The 15,608-nt window shown below is 48.2% G+C and overlaps 1 protein-coding gene across 3 annotated transcripts in view; it reads left to right on the top strand.

Annotated features, from left to right (window-relative positions):
* Positions 1-15,608, top strand: part of CORO1C (coronin 1C) — a 46,975-nt gene that overhangs the window by 11,332 nt on the left and 20,035 nt on the right. For all 3 annotated transcript variants that reach the window (XM_085075616.1, XM_085075618.1, XM_085075617.1), the window contains exon 2: positions 14,056-14,255. In XM_085075616.1, coding sequence (XP_084931742.1) covers positions 14,056-14,255 — 200 coding nt within the window. The remainder of the gene's footprint in view (positions 1-14,055; positions 14,256-15,608) is intronic.

Here is a 15,608-nt window from a genome sequence, read left to right as displayed (position 1 = left end):
GGGTTTGTGCAGGGAATATAAATCCAATCAGGATTAATGGCTGGAGGTAATGATGTAGCTGGAAAGTAGAAGGTGGCTGTTGGGCAAGTGGATAATTTATTTTTCCCATGGAATTCCTGATGCCAATAAGACAGAGGTGATCCCTTGGTGATCCACCTTCCTAACAGGTCAGAAAGTGCTCCTCAAATGGAAGAGGATTTTGTGATGGAACATCCCAAAAACATACAAATCCTGCTCTGTAGGTCAGGAACTTGACAGAGAAATACTGAAAATGTCCTCTGCTACTGCCTCCAAAGGGGAAAACCTGTGTTTTTTTGAAGGCTGCTGATGTGCTTGTGGTGGATAGAAGATATCTCCTTCTTCTGGAGGTGAAAAAACATGGATTTTTGGACCATTTCTCCTCTGTGCTGATGACTTAGTTGTAGAATTGCCTGCACTGGAGAAAGGACTTCGCTCCTTCAACATCCCTGGCTTTGTCTCAGTCCATGTTTTGCTGGTGATAACAATAAGTGATCTCTAATCTGCTTTTTGCTGAGCCTGTGATGACGTTTGAGGTCTGGCTCTCGGTGGGAGAAGTTGCAGTGGCTCTGACATTGAGCTGGGCCTCTCAGCCCAGCATAATTAGGTTTGTCTTGTTTTCCTTTTTTAATAATTGAATTTGAAAGAGCAATGGAAATAAACCAGTGGTGGGATCTGACTTGAAGTGATTAAGGCTCAGCCTGATGCTGAGATGAGCTCACAGCTCTCCTTGGGGTGTTGCTGAGCTGTGCTTGAGGCCAAGTGTTCCCTTTGGGAAGGACCAGGCTTTCCCTGTGGTTTTCCAGATTTTGGCTGCCATCTATGTAGGAACAAGCACATAGGTAATAATTCCTCTGAGCTGAATATTAAGGCAGCCATTTCTGCGTTTTTAGCAGGTGTGTCTGAGCAGGATTTCGTAAAACTCCATGGGAATGGTGTGCCTGAAGCTGCTCCTTGTTTGCATCCCTGTATGAACCTGGGCAGTGCATTGCACCTGCAGCTCCTGGTATAAATAATCCTTGGGAAATGGACTTCAGAACAGAATTATTTGAGTATTTGGAAATATGGGAACTTCCCCTCCCTTCCCCCTGGTTCTGCATATAGTTGCCATAGAGACCATGTTCCGGAGTCCTTGAAAATCCATTGTTTCTCCCAAATAAACATAAAAATCTGCAGTATTAAAGCAGCACATTTGGTAGCATCCCATTCCCAAGCATTCCTTCGTCTGGAACTGTTGTGACAGGACAAGGAGCAATGGACTCACACTGAAAGAGGGGAAATTTGAGTCAGAGATAAGGAAGAATTTCTTCCCTGTAAGGGTGGTGAGGCCCTGGCACAGGTTGCCCCAAGAAGCTGTGGCTGCCCCTGGATCCCTGGAAGTGTCCAAAGCCAGGCTGGATGAGGTTTGGAGCACCCTGGGATAGTGAAAGGTGTCCCTGCCCATGGCAGGGGTGGAACTGGATGAGCTTTCAGCTCCCTTCCAACCCAAACCAGTCCGTAAATCTGACAGGGACTCGACATCCTACAGTGTGCCAGATCTGGATGCTGGACAAACTGATAATGGGTGTAATTAGCAGCTCCAGGGATTAGCAGGCAGTAACAAATTCAATCTGTAGTAAGCAGCATGTCCCTTGGGAACTGGGCAAACTGGCCATGCTGGGCAGATGATGGCTTGATAGGGAAGATTGTCATCAGCAAAGGCTCAATGCTCAGGCACCTGCTCAGGGCTGGAATTACCTCCTGGAGTTGCTTTTTTTTTTTTTTTTTTTTCTTTTTCCCCTTTTTCACTTTAAATACTTTGAAAGCCTTCATGGTTTGTTGCTTCCTGCTGGAATCTGGATCCTCCAGCTGACTCAGGGTGTCTGCTTGGCATTTCCTTGGCATTTTTCATCATACCTGTGTAAAACAGATTGGTATCCTTCTTTCCAAGTTTGAAATGTGAGGTTACACGTTTTACTCAGGCTGGGAATACTTCTAGCATGTACTGCTATGAGGAGTTGTTTTACACCTGCTGGGATGTGTACATGTGGATAAATGACCATTGTCACACTTTTCAACTCTTAATTTTTTACTTCATTCCTTTCTGCAGTGATTATGTTAATGATACCATAGCTTGGAGGCCCAAAACTGTCTCGTTCAGAACAGGAGGTGTATTACTTTTTTTTTCTTTTTTTTTTTTAAGTTTTCAGGGATATTTTTTAAGGTGTATTTGAATTTTTGGATCTGCTGAGATCAATTTGCAAGGCAGGAGAGGAATCCTGAGCCAGCTTAGGCAAACACAAGTTGCCAGACATTCCTCTGAAATACATTCTGCTTTAGCACAGCCTGAAGGGTGGGCAGAAAACTCTTCTAGCTCAGTGTTGCTGTGCTTCCAGCATCTTTTTTTCCTGGCCAGTGCCAGGAAAATTGCTCCTTTCTGGAACAATTTGTTCTGTGTGGTGTTAAGGTACTGCTGTTTAAAGATGGGCAGCCCTAGTTAGGGTCAGGCTGCCCTGGGGTTATCTCCCTGCTCTTCCCTTGGCTCCCTGATGTTTCTTTTGGGGGTAAAGGTTATCTTTTTGCTCTTTGTATCCACGCTTTGCCACATCGATCTTCTGCTCTACTCAGGGAATTCTTAAGTGCTCTGAAAGCTCCCATAAAAACCAGCTGGGCTTATCTGGGTGTAATCCTGCCTGTTGTTTTGGCTGGGCTCCTCTGGAGCTGCTGGAAATGCCACAGGGATTCCCAAAGGACTGGAAGTGTGGGTTGCACGTGCAGCAACGTGACTGTCAAGCCGACAGGTAAGTAAAGCTTAAAGGTCAGCAGGCTGTAATTCTTCACTGGAAACCAGTTCTCCAGCTGAGAGCAGCCACCTGCAGGTCCAAGAATTCCCCAAGGAATCAGCCTTTGCCCAGTGTGTGTTGAGGTGGGTGTGATTCTCCCTGTCAGGGAAGCTCAGAGGTGGAGGTGGTGCTGTGGAAGTGGCAAGGACAGGGGTGGGAAGATGTTTTCCCTTCTTGGATATGAAATCTTTCTTCACAGCGTAGCAGGCATGTTTATTAAAGCTCCTTAATAGACTAAATCTACTTCCCTAAGTTAATTTTTGGGTTCTTTGGTCACACTCAGGGTTTGACACCAGGTTGTGCCCTCTCAGCGTCATCCCATGACAGGTCAGTGACAAAGAACATCTGTAGGACAGAAGAAATGTGCTTGAACTTGGAAGCCTCTGCTAAAACAGATGTTTGGGGGGGAATGTAATTGGCACCACGAGATAGGGATGTAAAATCAAGTTAGCAGATTGAACTATCTGGATTTGAGTTTCAGCCTCTTCCAGCCCTGTCCTCCCTCCCCCAGCCCTGATTTCAAATTGCACGTTACGGAAACGGGACGGAATGACAATGGTGCTCTTGGAATTATAGGCTGCTTGGCCAGAAGAGCTGGCAGGACAGCAAATGGAAATGTGGAGAAACACACGCCAGTTCCAACTGGGAGCATTGAGATTCGTTTTGCAGCTTGTTTGTACTGCATTAAAATCCGAGATGTTGGCGTTGTCCTGCCCGAGCCTCCCACATCCTGGGGTGAGGATGTTGTCTTGTCTTTGACAATTAACCATTGTTGGGGTTATTTTGAGGACATTGAAAGCAGTTCAGTGTGGGTGCCTCACCTGTTGGGTGGGTGTTGTTGAGAAGGGGAAGAATCTCTGATTTGGCTCAGCATTTGGGTGAAGCTGTTGCTCAGGATGTGCCAGCCAAGCTCCTTATCACTTTTTGGAGCAGAGTGTGACCACTCAAAATTCCAGTGTGACAAACCATGCTGCTCTCTGCTGTATCTCCAGCCTACCTGAGATGTTCTCCAGCCCATCCTGTTTGCTGTTACAGCAGGAGCTGTGTGGCTGTGGTGTCAGTCTAGGAGGTGCTGCTGTTGCACTTGGCCATCCTGCTGCTCCTGGGTCACAAGGGACAAAGGGGACAAGGCCTTGGGGACAAGGCAGCTCCGGCTTCTCCGCAGGCTCTGGGTGCTGTGCTCGGTCCAGCAGAGCTTGGAGCCGCTGTGGTCAGGCAGGGTCATGTGGAGAGCACTGCTCCTGGCTTGGTCAGTCTGACTCACTCTTGGCCAGGCTCTTTGGGAGCCTTGGTTGTGCTGGTCTGTTGTTTCTGCCTTATTCTGGAGTCAGGAGGAATTTGTGTCCCAGTTAATTTGGTGTTTGGAGCAGGGGGTTCTGCAGGTCATGGCTCTCTGATGGTGCAGTGCTCTGGAAGAACTGGGACCTGCAGCTTTTTGTCTGTGAGGCTGTTTATCACTTAAAACACCTTTACTGTGTAGAATTTCTTCCTTGTGGATGTCATGGGATGTTGTAATTGAGGACTAGAAAACAGCTTCTCAATTCCTTCAGGGATTGGGCCAGGCTGGGAGAGCTGGGGGTGTTCATCTGGAGAAGCTCCAGCGAGACCTTAGAGCCCCTTCCAGTGCCCAGAGGGGCTCCAAAGGAGCTGGAGAGGGACTTGGGATAAGAGATGGAGTGACAGGACAAGAGGGAATGGCTTCTCCCTGCCAGAGGGTTAGATGGGATATTGGAATTCTTGGCTGTGAGGGTGGGGAGGCCCTGGCACAGGGAGCAACCTGGGATAGTGGAAGGTGTCCTTGCTCATGTCAGGAGTAAGAACTGGATGAGCTTTAAGGTCCATTCCAATCCAAACTATTCTGGGATTTCTACTTTCACTAAATCTTCTGGTCATTTTTTAAGGAATGATCCCATTAAGCAAGGAGAAGCAAGGTAACATTTCCAGTAATGTCCACTGGAGCTTCCCAGGAACTGTGCTTAGAAATCACCATGTTAATTGAGTTCTATTCATGTCTGCACCTCTTCTTGACTGCAGCAGAATGGGAAATCCTGCAGGTGTTGTTCTTTCCATGCTTTAGGCTCCCAACACCTGGGAGCTGCTGTCTGCTTGACTCCTCCTTAAATCCACTATCGGAGAGAACAGATGAATCCTGGGTAGGGACTGAGTTTCACGTCTGAGTATATGGTGAGCTCCTCACAAATATAGCTTCACACACATAGAAACTTATGAAATAAATTATTGCATTTAGGCAGATTTGATTGCTTTGAGTTGTAGCAGAAAATAGAGTTGAAAATACGATATTTTTCTGCTGTGACCACTTTGTTAGAAAAAGGTTACTTGGGAATGCTGAGATCTGGTGGTGATTTGATGAGAATTTCATGAAGCTGTGCTGGGGAAGAGCTCTTTTCCTGTTCATAACCACCAACCTTTGCCCAAAAAAGAGAAAAGCTTCTAATGTATCTCGGGAATATGGCCTGGAAAAAGCTGGCATGTAACCTTCAAGCGAGAGAGGAATCCAGCGGGTTGGGGCAGCAGCTCTGACCAGATTGCTACTTCCCTGTTAGCTCTGATAAGAGAACTAGGTCAGTGCTGGGGAGAAGCATTTTATCACTGACTTCTCTTAGCTGGACTCCTGGGAGAGCCAAGCACTCCTGCTGGTGTTTCCCTCGGGATCACAGCATGGTCTGGAGCCCTGTTCTTTCCTCTTCCCCATGGCAGGAGCTGCTCAGATGGGTGGCAGGAGCATCCCTGGGATGCCTCTGGCTGCAGCTCCCAGGCCTGTTCAGGATATCTCTCTGTCTCTTGGCAGTGGATGGGATACAGGGTGCAAAGAAGCTTCTCTGGTGTTTATTCCAGTGGAAAAGAAAATGAGGGATTTTTGGAGGGGATCCTGTGAAAGGCCACAGCCTGCTGGGACAGTGGTGTTGGAGGTGGGACTGTGTGGGATGCTTCCCTTTCCTTAGCCACTAAAAAAGCTTCTGTGGTGTCCAACCACTGTGCAGCTGTCTCTGCTGGCAGCAAAAGTGGAAGCTGAAATGCAAGGATCACAGAATCCCTGAATGGTTTGGGTTGGAAGGGACCTTAAAGTTCATCTCAGTCCACTCCCTGACATGAGCAGGGACACCTTCCACACTCCAACCTGGATTTGAATGCACTGAGGCATCTGGAATGTTCAATCCCTGCTCTCTTAGCCCTGTGTTTTGTAGGTTATTTGCCTTTATGAGGTTTTGTCCTGGGTCTCAATCCTTTATTTTTATCTCTACGTTGTTCTCCTCATTTCATTTTAATAACCTTTCTTGCCCAGGCTGTGGTAAATTACCATCATCCCAACATCCCCTAAAATATCCCACACCACCTATGAGGTTGGGCAGCTTTACTGCCAGCAGACAGAGGATTCTTTAAAAGAAATAAAACCAAAAGAAGAGGTTGGAGGCTCCCTTTGCTGGTTACCCATCCCGCTATGGCTCCTGCTGAATTATTTTGTGTAATGATTTTTGTGTGCATTCATTGCTGTGCCTTTCTGGTAGATGACACAGATTAAATGAAGCCAGACAACGCTCTCAGTTCAGGGTAATGACTTTAACTGCGGCGTCCCTTTGTCACTGCAAATTATGGTCAATGATGTAATGTTGGATGTGGAGATACAGTGACAACGAGTGGGAGTGGCAGGATCATCCCAGAAGGGTTTGGCTTGGAAGGGAGCTTCAAGCTCATCTCATTCCACCTCCCTGCCATGGGCAGGGACACCTTCCACAACCAGGTGATTCCCCGAGAAGATGAACTGTATCCCTGGAAATCTTGAAGTGAAAACAGCCCCGGGGGGAGATGTGAGACGAGCACACACAGGTAAACCCTCAGGAAATAACGAGTCCTTCTCAGTGATCCTGGGAGATTTGAGATCTACAGGCACTTCTGACTTAGAGTTTTGCATATTCTAAAGGTTTTCATATGATCATTTCAGGTTACAGCTCTGAAATCCAGAGTTGGATCAAGTGTTTCACAGGTTGCAGCCAACACCTTGTGCTTCGTCCAGAACAGAAATTTCAGCTTATTCAAAGTTTGGGTTATGTTACATTTTTGAATTTGCTGGGCTCCCCAGTTGAGATATAATCAAATTCCCTGGTAGTTTGTGGTTTAGGTTCCCATCCCAAAATAGAATCTTGCCAGTGGTAGAACAGCTGGAAATTTCAGTATTAAGTTCATATTCCAGCTTTTTGTCTTTAAAATGAAGTGAAATCAGATGGCAGGCTCTTGCTCAACCTAGGCTCAAGTAACCAAAGACTGAAAATAATCTGCACACAAATATGATGTGTTTTGGAACTGTGGCCATCTGTAGTAGTGTTCACCTTTGTTTTAAATAACTCTGAACAGCTGAAAACAACAGTTCTGTCAGCAATGGACTGGATATGGATTGATTGGAAAAGGGATACACAGAGGGAATAATACTGTGTTCAAAAGCACAGAAACTGCATCAAGGCATTCGTGGCTGTTCCCTTTTTCTGCTGAGGTTTCATGTGAAGTTGTGGGGTGAGCTGAACTTTTTGGAGCCACGTGACATTTTTTTTTCCCCCCGACTTCCTTCCTTGCCCAAGTCTTGCAAGACTTCGTATCACGAGACTGAGTTCTTTGATTCCTTGGATTCTTGGAGAGGGAGATGGAGTTTTCCTAGAGCGTGTAGTGACAGGACAAGGGGGAATGGGTTCAAACTGAACAAGGGTAGGTTTAGATGAGATATTTGGAGAAATTTCTTCTCTGTGAGGATGGTGAGGCCCAGGCTGCCCAGAGAAGCTGTGGCTGCCCCTGGATCCCTGGCAGTGTCCAAGGCCAGGTTGGACAGGGCTTGGAGCAACCTGGGCTAGTGGAAGGTGTCCCTGCCATGGTAGGGGGTGGAACTGGATGGAGGAGCAGGAAGCAGGAGGGGATGGTGGTGTTCTAATGGCTTCAGACCCTCTGAATGCCTCTGTCCTCCCTTCCACATGTGGCTCTGGACCTTATCTTCCATAGGATGTTCAAAGCGCTCTGAGGAGTGAATTAGCAGATTCCTTGCAGGCTTGTCTCCGGTGCTTATCTCCAGGATGGCCAACTGCTCTGCAGATGTGGCTCAGCCCTGCTCCCAGGGAGGGTGTTCTCTCCATGCCAGGGGCAGGTTGGAACATCCATGGCCTGGTTTTGGTTTAGGATTATAACATACTATCTGTATTTTTTTATAAGACCAGCTCTGAGCACCCACTGGTTTTGCAGATGAGGCCCAAGTGGCTCAGCCCAGGTGTTCAGGAAGACCTTGGGCCTCACAGTTGGTACCTGGGAATCTTCTGGGCTTTCCCATGTTGCAGTTGCACCCATGGGACCATCCCTTCTCCCTGCTGACCCCAGCACCCCATCCCTCCCATAACATAATTCACAATTGGTGCTGCTGCACTGCCTATAGAACCGTTGAATTGAGGCTGGAAAAGACCTTTAAGATCAAATCCAACCACTGACCTCTTGATTTTTATTTTTTTTTTTAATCTGCCACTCAATTGAGACTGGACTTTTATTGCAAGGCTCAGACTGGGAGTTTTGGGATTCACCATCAACAGCTGCAACTTGACTTTTTCCACTTAAGGAAGAGCCTTGCCAGTACCAATTACCAAACTTTCATGAATGCTGTTCTCCCTATCCGCTGGATTTGTATCTCCTCACCCCCCTTAACAGTAGCCTCCGGCTGTCTGACTTCAACTGGCCTTTTATTCCAATGCCTCCCTTTCCAGAAGGGATCACAATCACATGGGCTGAGCAGGATTTTGCCATTAGTGGGGGGTTTTCCTGTAAGTGTTCCCTAGCAGGATGCGTTTCCTCTTGCATAAGCAGCCTGCAAACCCTCCGAAGCCACAGAAATCCATCTGTTGGATTCTTGAGACAGATAAATCCTTTATAAACAGGAAAATGGGCAAACTCATGGTAGCTCTTGTGACACATCGTGATGGGAGATCAGAAAGGAGTGGAATGAAAAGTATCCCTGTGCGAGCGCGGCTGGCGGCATCCAGCCTTTCCAAGGTCCTTTTAAAAGCTGCCACAAGGGCTGGGGCTGTTCACAGGGCACAGCCTGCGACATGAACCCAAAGTTTTGGTAAAATTCAGCTGGAAGTCACTCAGGGAGGGAGTAAATGAGAGATTTGAAGGCTCTGTCCCCACCAAGATGCCGTGTGTGGCCGAGCGGGATCCAGGAGCTCAGCAGCCGTAGATCTGTCAGCACTTCTATTGTGGAGGCCTTTGCAGGGTGTCCAATGCTTCTGTTTTAATTTTGCTGAGGGTTGTAACTCTGGCAAAATTTAAAGGCCTTTCAGCTCCCAGTCAGGAGGTTTTAAATCCTCTAAATTTGCGCTTTACCCCCCAAAAATATTTTCTGTCTAGCAAGTGGATGGAAGATGGTTCCTCAGCCAAGGTTTAACCGCATAGACAATGATCTAATTAGCTTATTTTTTTAAAGTTCTTGTTCCAAGTCCACTTCCTAAGAGAAAATCCCCAGCACAGCCCCGTTAGCCCTGGATACACTTCCTTTCCCACCTGGGGATTTCCAAAGTCACTTCCCAAGGCTCCCTGAACCACCCAGGTCATCCTTTTGCAAGTGTGACAGAGGCTGAATCAGCCTTTCCTTAGGGTGAATCATCTCAGGTGTTGGTGTCTCACCTGATAATCCCAAAAGTGGCACAGAAAAGACATGGACCTGTTAGAGCAGGTCCAGAGGAGGCCACGGAGGTGCTCAGAGGGCTGGAGCCCCTCTGCTCTGCAGCCAGGCTGGGAGAGCTTGGGATGTTCACCTGGAAAAGAGAAGGATCCAGGGAGACCTTAGAGCTCATTCCAGTGCCTAAAGGGGTTCCAGGAGAGCTGGAGAGGGACTTGGGACAAGGGATGGAGTGACAGGACAAGAGGGAATGGCTTTAAGACAAAAGAGGGTAGATTTAGATGGGATATTGGAAAGAAATTCCTGGCTGTGAGGGTGGGGAGGCCCTGGCACAGGGTGCCCAGAGAAGCTGTGGCTGCCCCATCCCTGGAAGTGTCCAAGGCCAGGTTGGGAGCAGGAACTGGATGACCTTTCAGGTTCCTTCCAAACCAAACCTTTCCATGAACTGGCTAAGCTGGGAGCTCCTGCCTGTGACTGCTGAGAGAACCTGTGGCAGTCAAACAGAGCTGTGGATTTTCTTGGAGATGGAGGAAGAAGAGGAGGTGGAGGAGGAGGAGGGGATCCTTTGCACTGTAGGATTTAAAAGCAAAGAGGAGACTAAACACTCTTCCCTTTCAGGACAGCCTGTGGCAGGGACAGGACTCTTTTGGGGTGCTCAGGCTCTCGCTCCCCGTTGGGTTTTTCACCTGCTCTCCCTGGTGAGCTGAAAGAGCTGCAGTCGCTGCTCCTTCCAACCACAGCCAGCACATTCCCCCCTCCTTCTCCTTGGAGAGCAGCCAGATCAAAATGGCTCTGATCCAACGCCAAGAATCACTCCCTTTGCTATGGAAATGAGCACTTGGGGGCTGCTCACCATGTGTTCATCAGAGAGTTCCTGCTAAGGATGATGAGCTGTAGGTGGGGAAGAGGGCAGGGAAGGTGTGTTCCAACAGATCCCTTTGGAACAAATAAGGGTATTTTTGGATGCTTCTGAACTCTTTGCATTTTTTAAAAAGTCATTTATAGAAAACCAAATGATCACCCTTTGCATCAGAGGGTAAAAATGAGGGAAATAAAGCAGTAGGATTTCACGGTGGGATAAAGGGAGTTTCTCTCCTGTGAAGGTGGAAGGGGTGACAGATCCCCAGGACCTGATATTTGAAATGAACACTTTTTCCTGCTGTTCTGGTATTGATCAAGTAAAGAAAAGATACAATTATCCAAGTGATCCAAATAATCCTTTTTAACTATCCCACCTGAATTCCCAGCGTTGGAACAGCCACATTCCCAGACCTCTTGCTCTGTGGGATGCTGATTCCAAGCAATTTGCTGTGTTTGCTCAGCACGACAAGTTCAAACCTTCGCTTTACCTTCTTCCCAACAGCCTGATTTTAATCTGGATTCACAGCGGGGTGGGAATGTTGCCAGGGGGTGAACACTCCTGGAAATCCACAAAGCAGGAGCTTTTTCCCTGCTCCTGGATGAGTCGTGCAGGAGAATGGTGAGTAGGGTTTGCTGCAAGGAGTGTTCCCAGGTGGGAAAGGGCTGAGCTGAGTGTGAGTTCTGGTGGTGTCTTGGGCATGTTGGGAGAAGATTCCCAATGTCCTAGGGGTGGCCTGGGATCTCCAGGAATGGTGGAAAAAAAGGAGGAAAGGATGATGGGAGTGATGCTGCTCTTGCACAGAGCTCACTGCCGGACCTGGCCGGATTGGAGCTGTGGATGCAGAGGTTCAGCCAAGCCCTCCTGGCTCTGGGAGGAGCCCTTGGGATGGAAGTGCCTGTCAGGGCTCAGAATGAGTCGACACAAATCAGTAAGTGGGCGTGGAACTGCGTTTTTTATCATGAGTCTTAACTGAACCTTGAGACTTCAGTGTTTCTTGTCACTTAGGCATCTCGCAGTTGAAATTCACCTTTTCTTTAGGCATAATTTGGTAAGGCTGGGGTTGTGCTGGAAGCATCCAAGGCCAGGTTGGATAGGACTAGTGGAAGGTGTCCCTTCCCATGGCAGAGGGTGAAATGAGATAAGTTTTAAGGTTCTAACCCAAACCATTCCATGATTTCACTTTGTGCTCTCACCTGCCGGCTGGAGGTGGAAAGCAGCTCCTGGTTTATGACTTCCCATCCACTCCGGTGTTCCGGGGTGTGTCCAGCAGGGAGCAGGGCCTTTGATTTGTGCTCTGAGGGAAACAGTTGGCACAAAGTGCATTACGCAATTCCAGTAACTGATTGGAGTAGGGAGGGAGCCTAAGTTCAGCTTCAAAAGGACAGAAATCATTAACAATTCCCATAGAGCTTTTCTCCATGGACATTTAAACACCCCAGTTCTTCACAGGATTTTGCATTTAAAACCTCTTTTTTTCTTAAGCGTTCTTAATTATCTTTAAAATATCAGTATGAAAAAGGTGCTGTGGGGAACCCCCACCTGCTCTGTGTGGCTGGGAATGACTGTGGAGCTCTCAGCTCTGTGTCACCAGTGTGTGGGGCTCAGGTCAGTGGTGGCTCAGTGTGAAGGTGAGGGACAGGGACAAGTGTCCCCATCACAAAACTGACCCCAAATCAGTGTGGACTGGGCAGCACCAGTGGCACTGGTAAATCCCTGAGCCACCATGGAAGTGGCCAGTGCCAGTTCCCAAATGTGCTCTGGTGGCAAACCAATCCTCTGCTTCTTCTCCCTTATCTCTGCGGAACCGGAGCGAGTTCCACTGCAGAGCTGTCTGTTCCATTAATTGGAACATTCTTCTCCTCTTCAAACGCATTCCGCGGCATTTCCCGGCTCTGATGAGCGCTTCCCTGCAGTTATCCCGCTTTTTGTCGCCGTTAATTTTTTATTTCACCTCCCAGACTACAAAACAGCCATCAACGCTCGGCGCTTCCCTGCAACGCTTTTGCAGTCACAGACAGCCCTCCGAGCTTTCATCACGTTTTGCAGCAGACAGCCTGGGAGCAGGGAGTCGGGATGCAGCCACATTCCCAGTCTCTCACTCCGGAGCATCACGCTGGAGCGAGGAGCTCCAGGAACTGAGCAGTTTTTCCCAGCCTCTCCATGTGCTTGGGGACCTTCTGGGAGGCGAGATAGGAGGTGGACTCTGCTTATTTTTATTTTCTCCCCGTTTTTGGTTTTTTTTTTGCTTTCCCCAGAGACTGGGACAGAAATATTTTTCCCATATGTAAAAGCAAGATGCTGTATGGAGGCTTGTCTTCTGCTGCCTTTTCTCCGATGGAGAAAGTCTGATATGATGGGAAAAGCCCTTCCAAAATGCAAGGGCTCTGTAGGTTGCATCCATGATCCAAAGCTGGTGTTGTGCCTGTTCTTCTCCCAGGTGCTGGAATTTTCCACACTGATTCCCTTTCCCTCTATTCTAACTCCAGCATTCTTGAAAATAATTTTTCTCAAGAAATGCTACAGACACACCAAGTTAATTGGAGTCATTAACTTGTTTCCATTACTCCTTTCTGCCTAGGAAACTCTTTTTTTTTTTAGGGAGATTTTGGAGTTAGAAGAAAGAACTGGAAGCTAGGGAACATGTGGAACCACTTCACAGGAACACCGGATTTTGAGAGCTTGCATTTTTATTTACATCTTCTGGACCCTGTCAGACTTGAAAGTAAACAAGTTCAATCCAAGACTAGATTTATCCCTGAAAATATGTGGAGACTTGTCTAAAAACTGCTTTTAGGATTAGGAACTTCCTTTACTGCAGTCAGGGAACACATTTACAGTGGGGAAATTAATGCTTAACTGGCAAATTCTGTAAAAGCCCCCTGGAAATGCAGTTGGGTAGGGCTGGATGCAAAATAACCTAAAATTTTAGTTAATAAAAGAAGGAAAAGGCAAAGCTGGATGAGAATTTGGCAGATCTCAAGGTGGAGGATTCCTGGAAGCGTTCAAGGCCAGGTTGGATGGGGCTTGGAACAACCTGGGATAGTGGAAAGTGTCAATGACAGGGGGTGGAATGGGATGAGCTTTACGGTCCTTGGTGCCAAGAGGATGGTGCCAGACTCTTCCCAGCAGTACCCAACAACAGGATGAGGAGCAATGGCCATAAACTAAACCACGTGGAATTCCACCTCACCATGAGGAGGAACCTCTTTCCATGGAGGGTTGCTGAGCTCTGGAACTGCCCAGGAAAGGCGTGGATGTTTGGACATTCCAAACCCACCTGGACATGTCCCTGTGTCACCTGCTCTGGGTGACCCTACCTTGGCAGGAGGTTGGACTGGATGATCTCCAGATCCCATCCCAGAGAGAATCTGGGATTCTGTCCCTTCCAACCCAAACCATTCTGGGATTCTGTCCCTTCCAACCCAAACCATTCTGGGATTCTGTCCCTTCCAACCCAAACCATCCCGGGATTCTGTCCTTTCCAACCCAAACCATTCTGGGATTCTGTCCCTTCCAACCCAAACCATCCCACGATTCTCCAAACAGCGAGCAAACCCATGTTTCCGCATCGCTGGCAGCACAGTGACGGAACTGATGAAAAAATCCAGCACTGATCCTTCTCCAGGAGCCCCTTGGACAAGCAGGAAACCCTTCCCCTGGCACTGACCCCCTTTTGCATCCCTCTGCAGACACGATGAGGCGGGTGGTACGACAGAGCAAATTCCGGCACGTCTTCGGGCAGGCGGTGAAGAACGACCAGTGCTACGACGACATCCGCGTGTCGCGCGTCACCTGGGACAGCTCCTTCTGCGCCGTCAACCCCCGCTTCGTGGCCATCATCGTAGATGCCAGCGGTGGGGGAGCCTTCCTGGTGCTGCCTCTGCACAAGGTAAGCGCTGCTGGAGTATTTCTTGAGTTATCTGCTGTCATCCCAGCGTTTTGTTGGGGATGATGAAGGCTGGGAAGTGTCGGCTGCGGTGACAAACGCTGCTCGGTGGTGCCGCGTGTGAATGTGTTAAATGTCTGTAATCAGGCTGATGCTTCCTGTACGTTAAACACAACAAACAAGATCTTTGTCTGAGTAATCTGAGGCAGTTCTGGCAGAACTTTCCGTGTAGAATTATATTTTAGAAGCCTCTTTATGATCAAGTCAGGTTTTTCTACTGTCAGGGATTCAGCTGGTTTTTGGGTTTTTTTTTTGTCACTTCACTCAGGAACCATCTGAATCCAACTGCTCCTTGCAGATTTAATTCAGGAATGCACCTGAGCCCAACTGCTCTTTGCAGCCCCACATGGGAGGGATGCAAAGGAATGAGGGTTCCAAGAAGGGCATTCCTGCTGCCCCTGGTCCTGCATGGAAAAGTCACATCCATCTTCTGGAGGAGACTCTTCTCATCCCTTTCTGATGCTTAACCAGCAAATTCTTGTGATCAAAAGTCTTTTTTTTGCAACATTCTTTTCTCTGTGACGCTCAAGCTCCTCTCTTAAGCATGTGGTTAAGTTGTCCTCAGTCTGTCATCAGCCCTGTGCTGCTTTCCCAACTCCACTTCCAGATCTGCCCTGTGGAATATAGAATTAGTGCCCAGGATTGAGCACAACTTCCCACCCGGTGAGGGCAGAGCACAGACAGCAGCTTCTCCTTCACGTTAAGCAAAGCCAAACCCAACCTCCCCAAAATAGCTCCGTTTGCTGCTCTGATGAGCCACGTGTCCTCCTCCTGCCTGGACCATGCATGGTGGCACAGCCTTGGATTAGGAATTCCTTGTTGAAATGCTGATGGCAGAGGATGTGCATCCCCCTTCTTTTATATCCTAATGTTTGGAGCACAAATCTGATAAAGGAGCTGGTGGGGCTCAGCCTGGAGAAAAGGAGGCTCAGGGGAGACCTTCTGGCTCCCCACAACTCCCTGCCAGGAGGGTGCTGCCAGGTGGGGGTCAGGCTCTGCCCCCAGAGAACAAGGGACAGAACCAGAGGAAAAGGCTTCCAGTTGTGCCAGGGGAGGTTTAGATTGGATATTTTGGAAATTTTCTTCATGGGAAGGGTTGTCAGGCACAGGAACAGGCTGTTCAGGGCAGTGATGGAGTCCCCATCCCTGGAGGGATTTGAAAGCTGTGTGGATGTGGCACTTGGGGACATGGTGGCCTTGGCAGCACTGGGGGAACAGTTGGACTCAATGGTCTCAAAGGACTTTTCCAACATTAATGATCCCATGATTCTGTGTTTTCTCAGTCCCTGGCAGAAA

This window comes from Lichenostomus cassidix, chromosome 15 (genome assembly GCF_008360975.1).
Source record: "Lichenostomus cassidix isolate B80296 chromosome 15, HeHo_3.0, whole genome shotgun sequence".
Taxonomy (NCBI): Eukaryota; Metazoa; Chordata; class Aves; order Passeriformes; family Meliphagidae; genus Lichenostomus; species Lichenostomus cassidix.
Note: the sequence above shows the minus strand (reverse complement) of the source record. Positions and strands in the feature narration are given on the sequence as shown.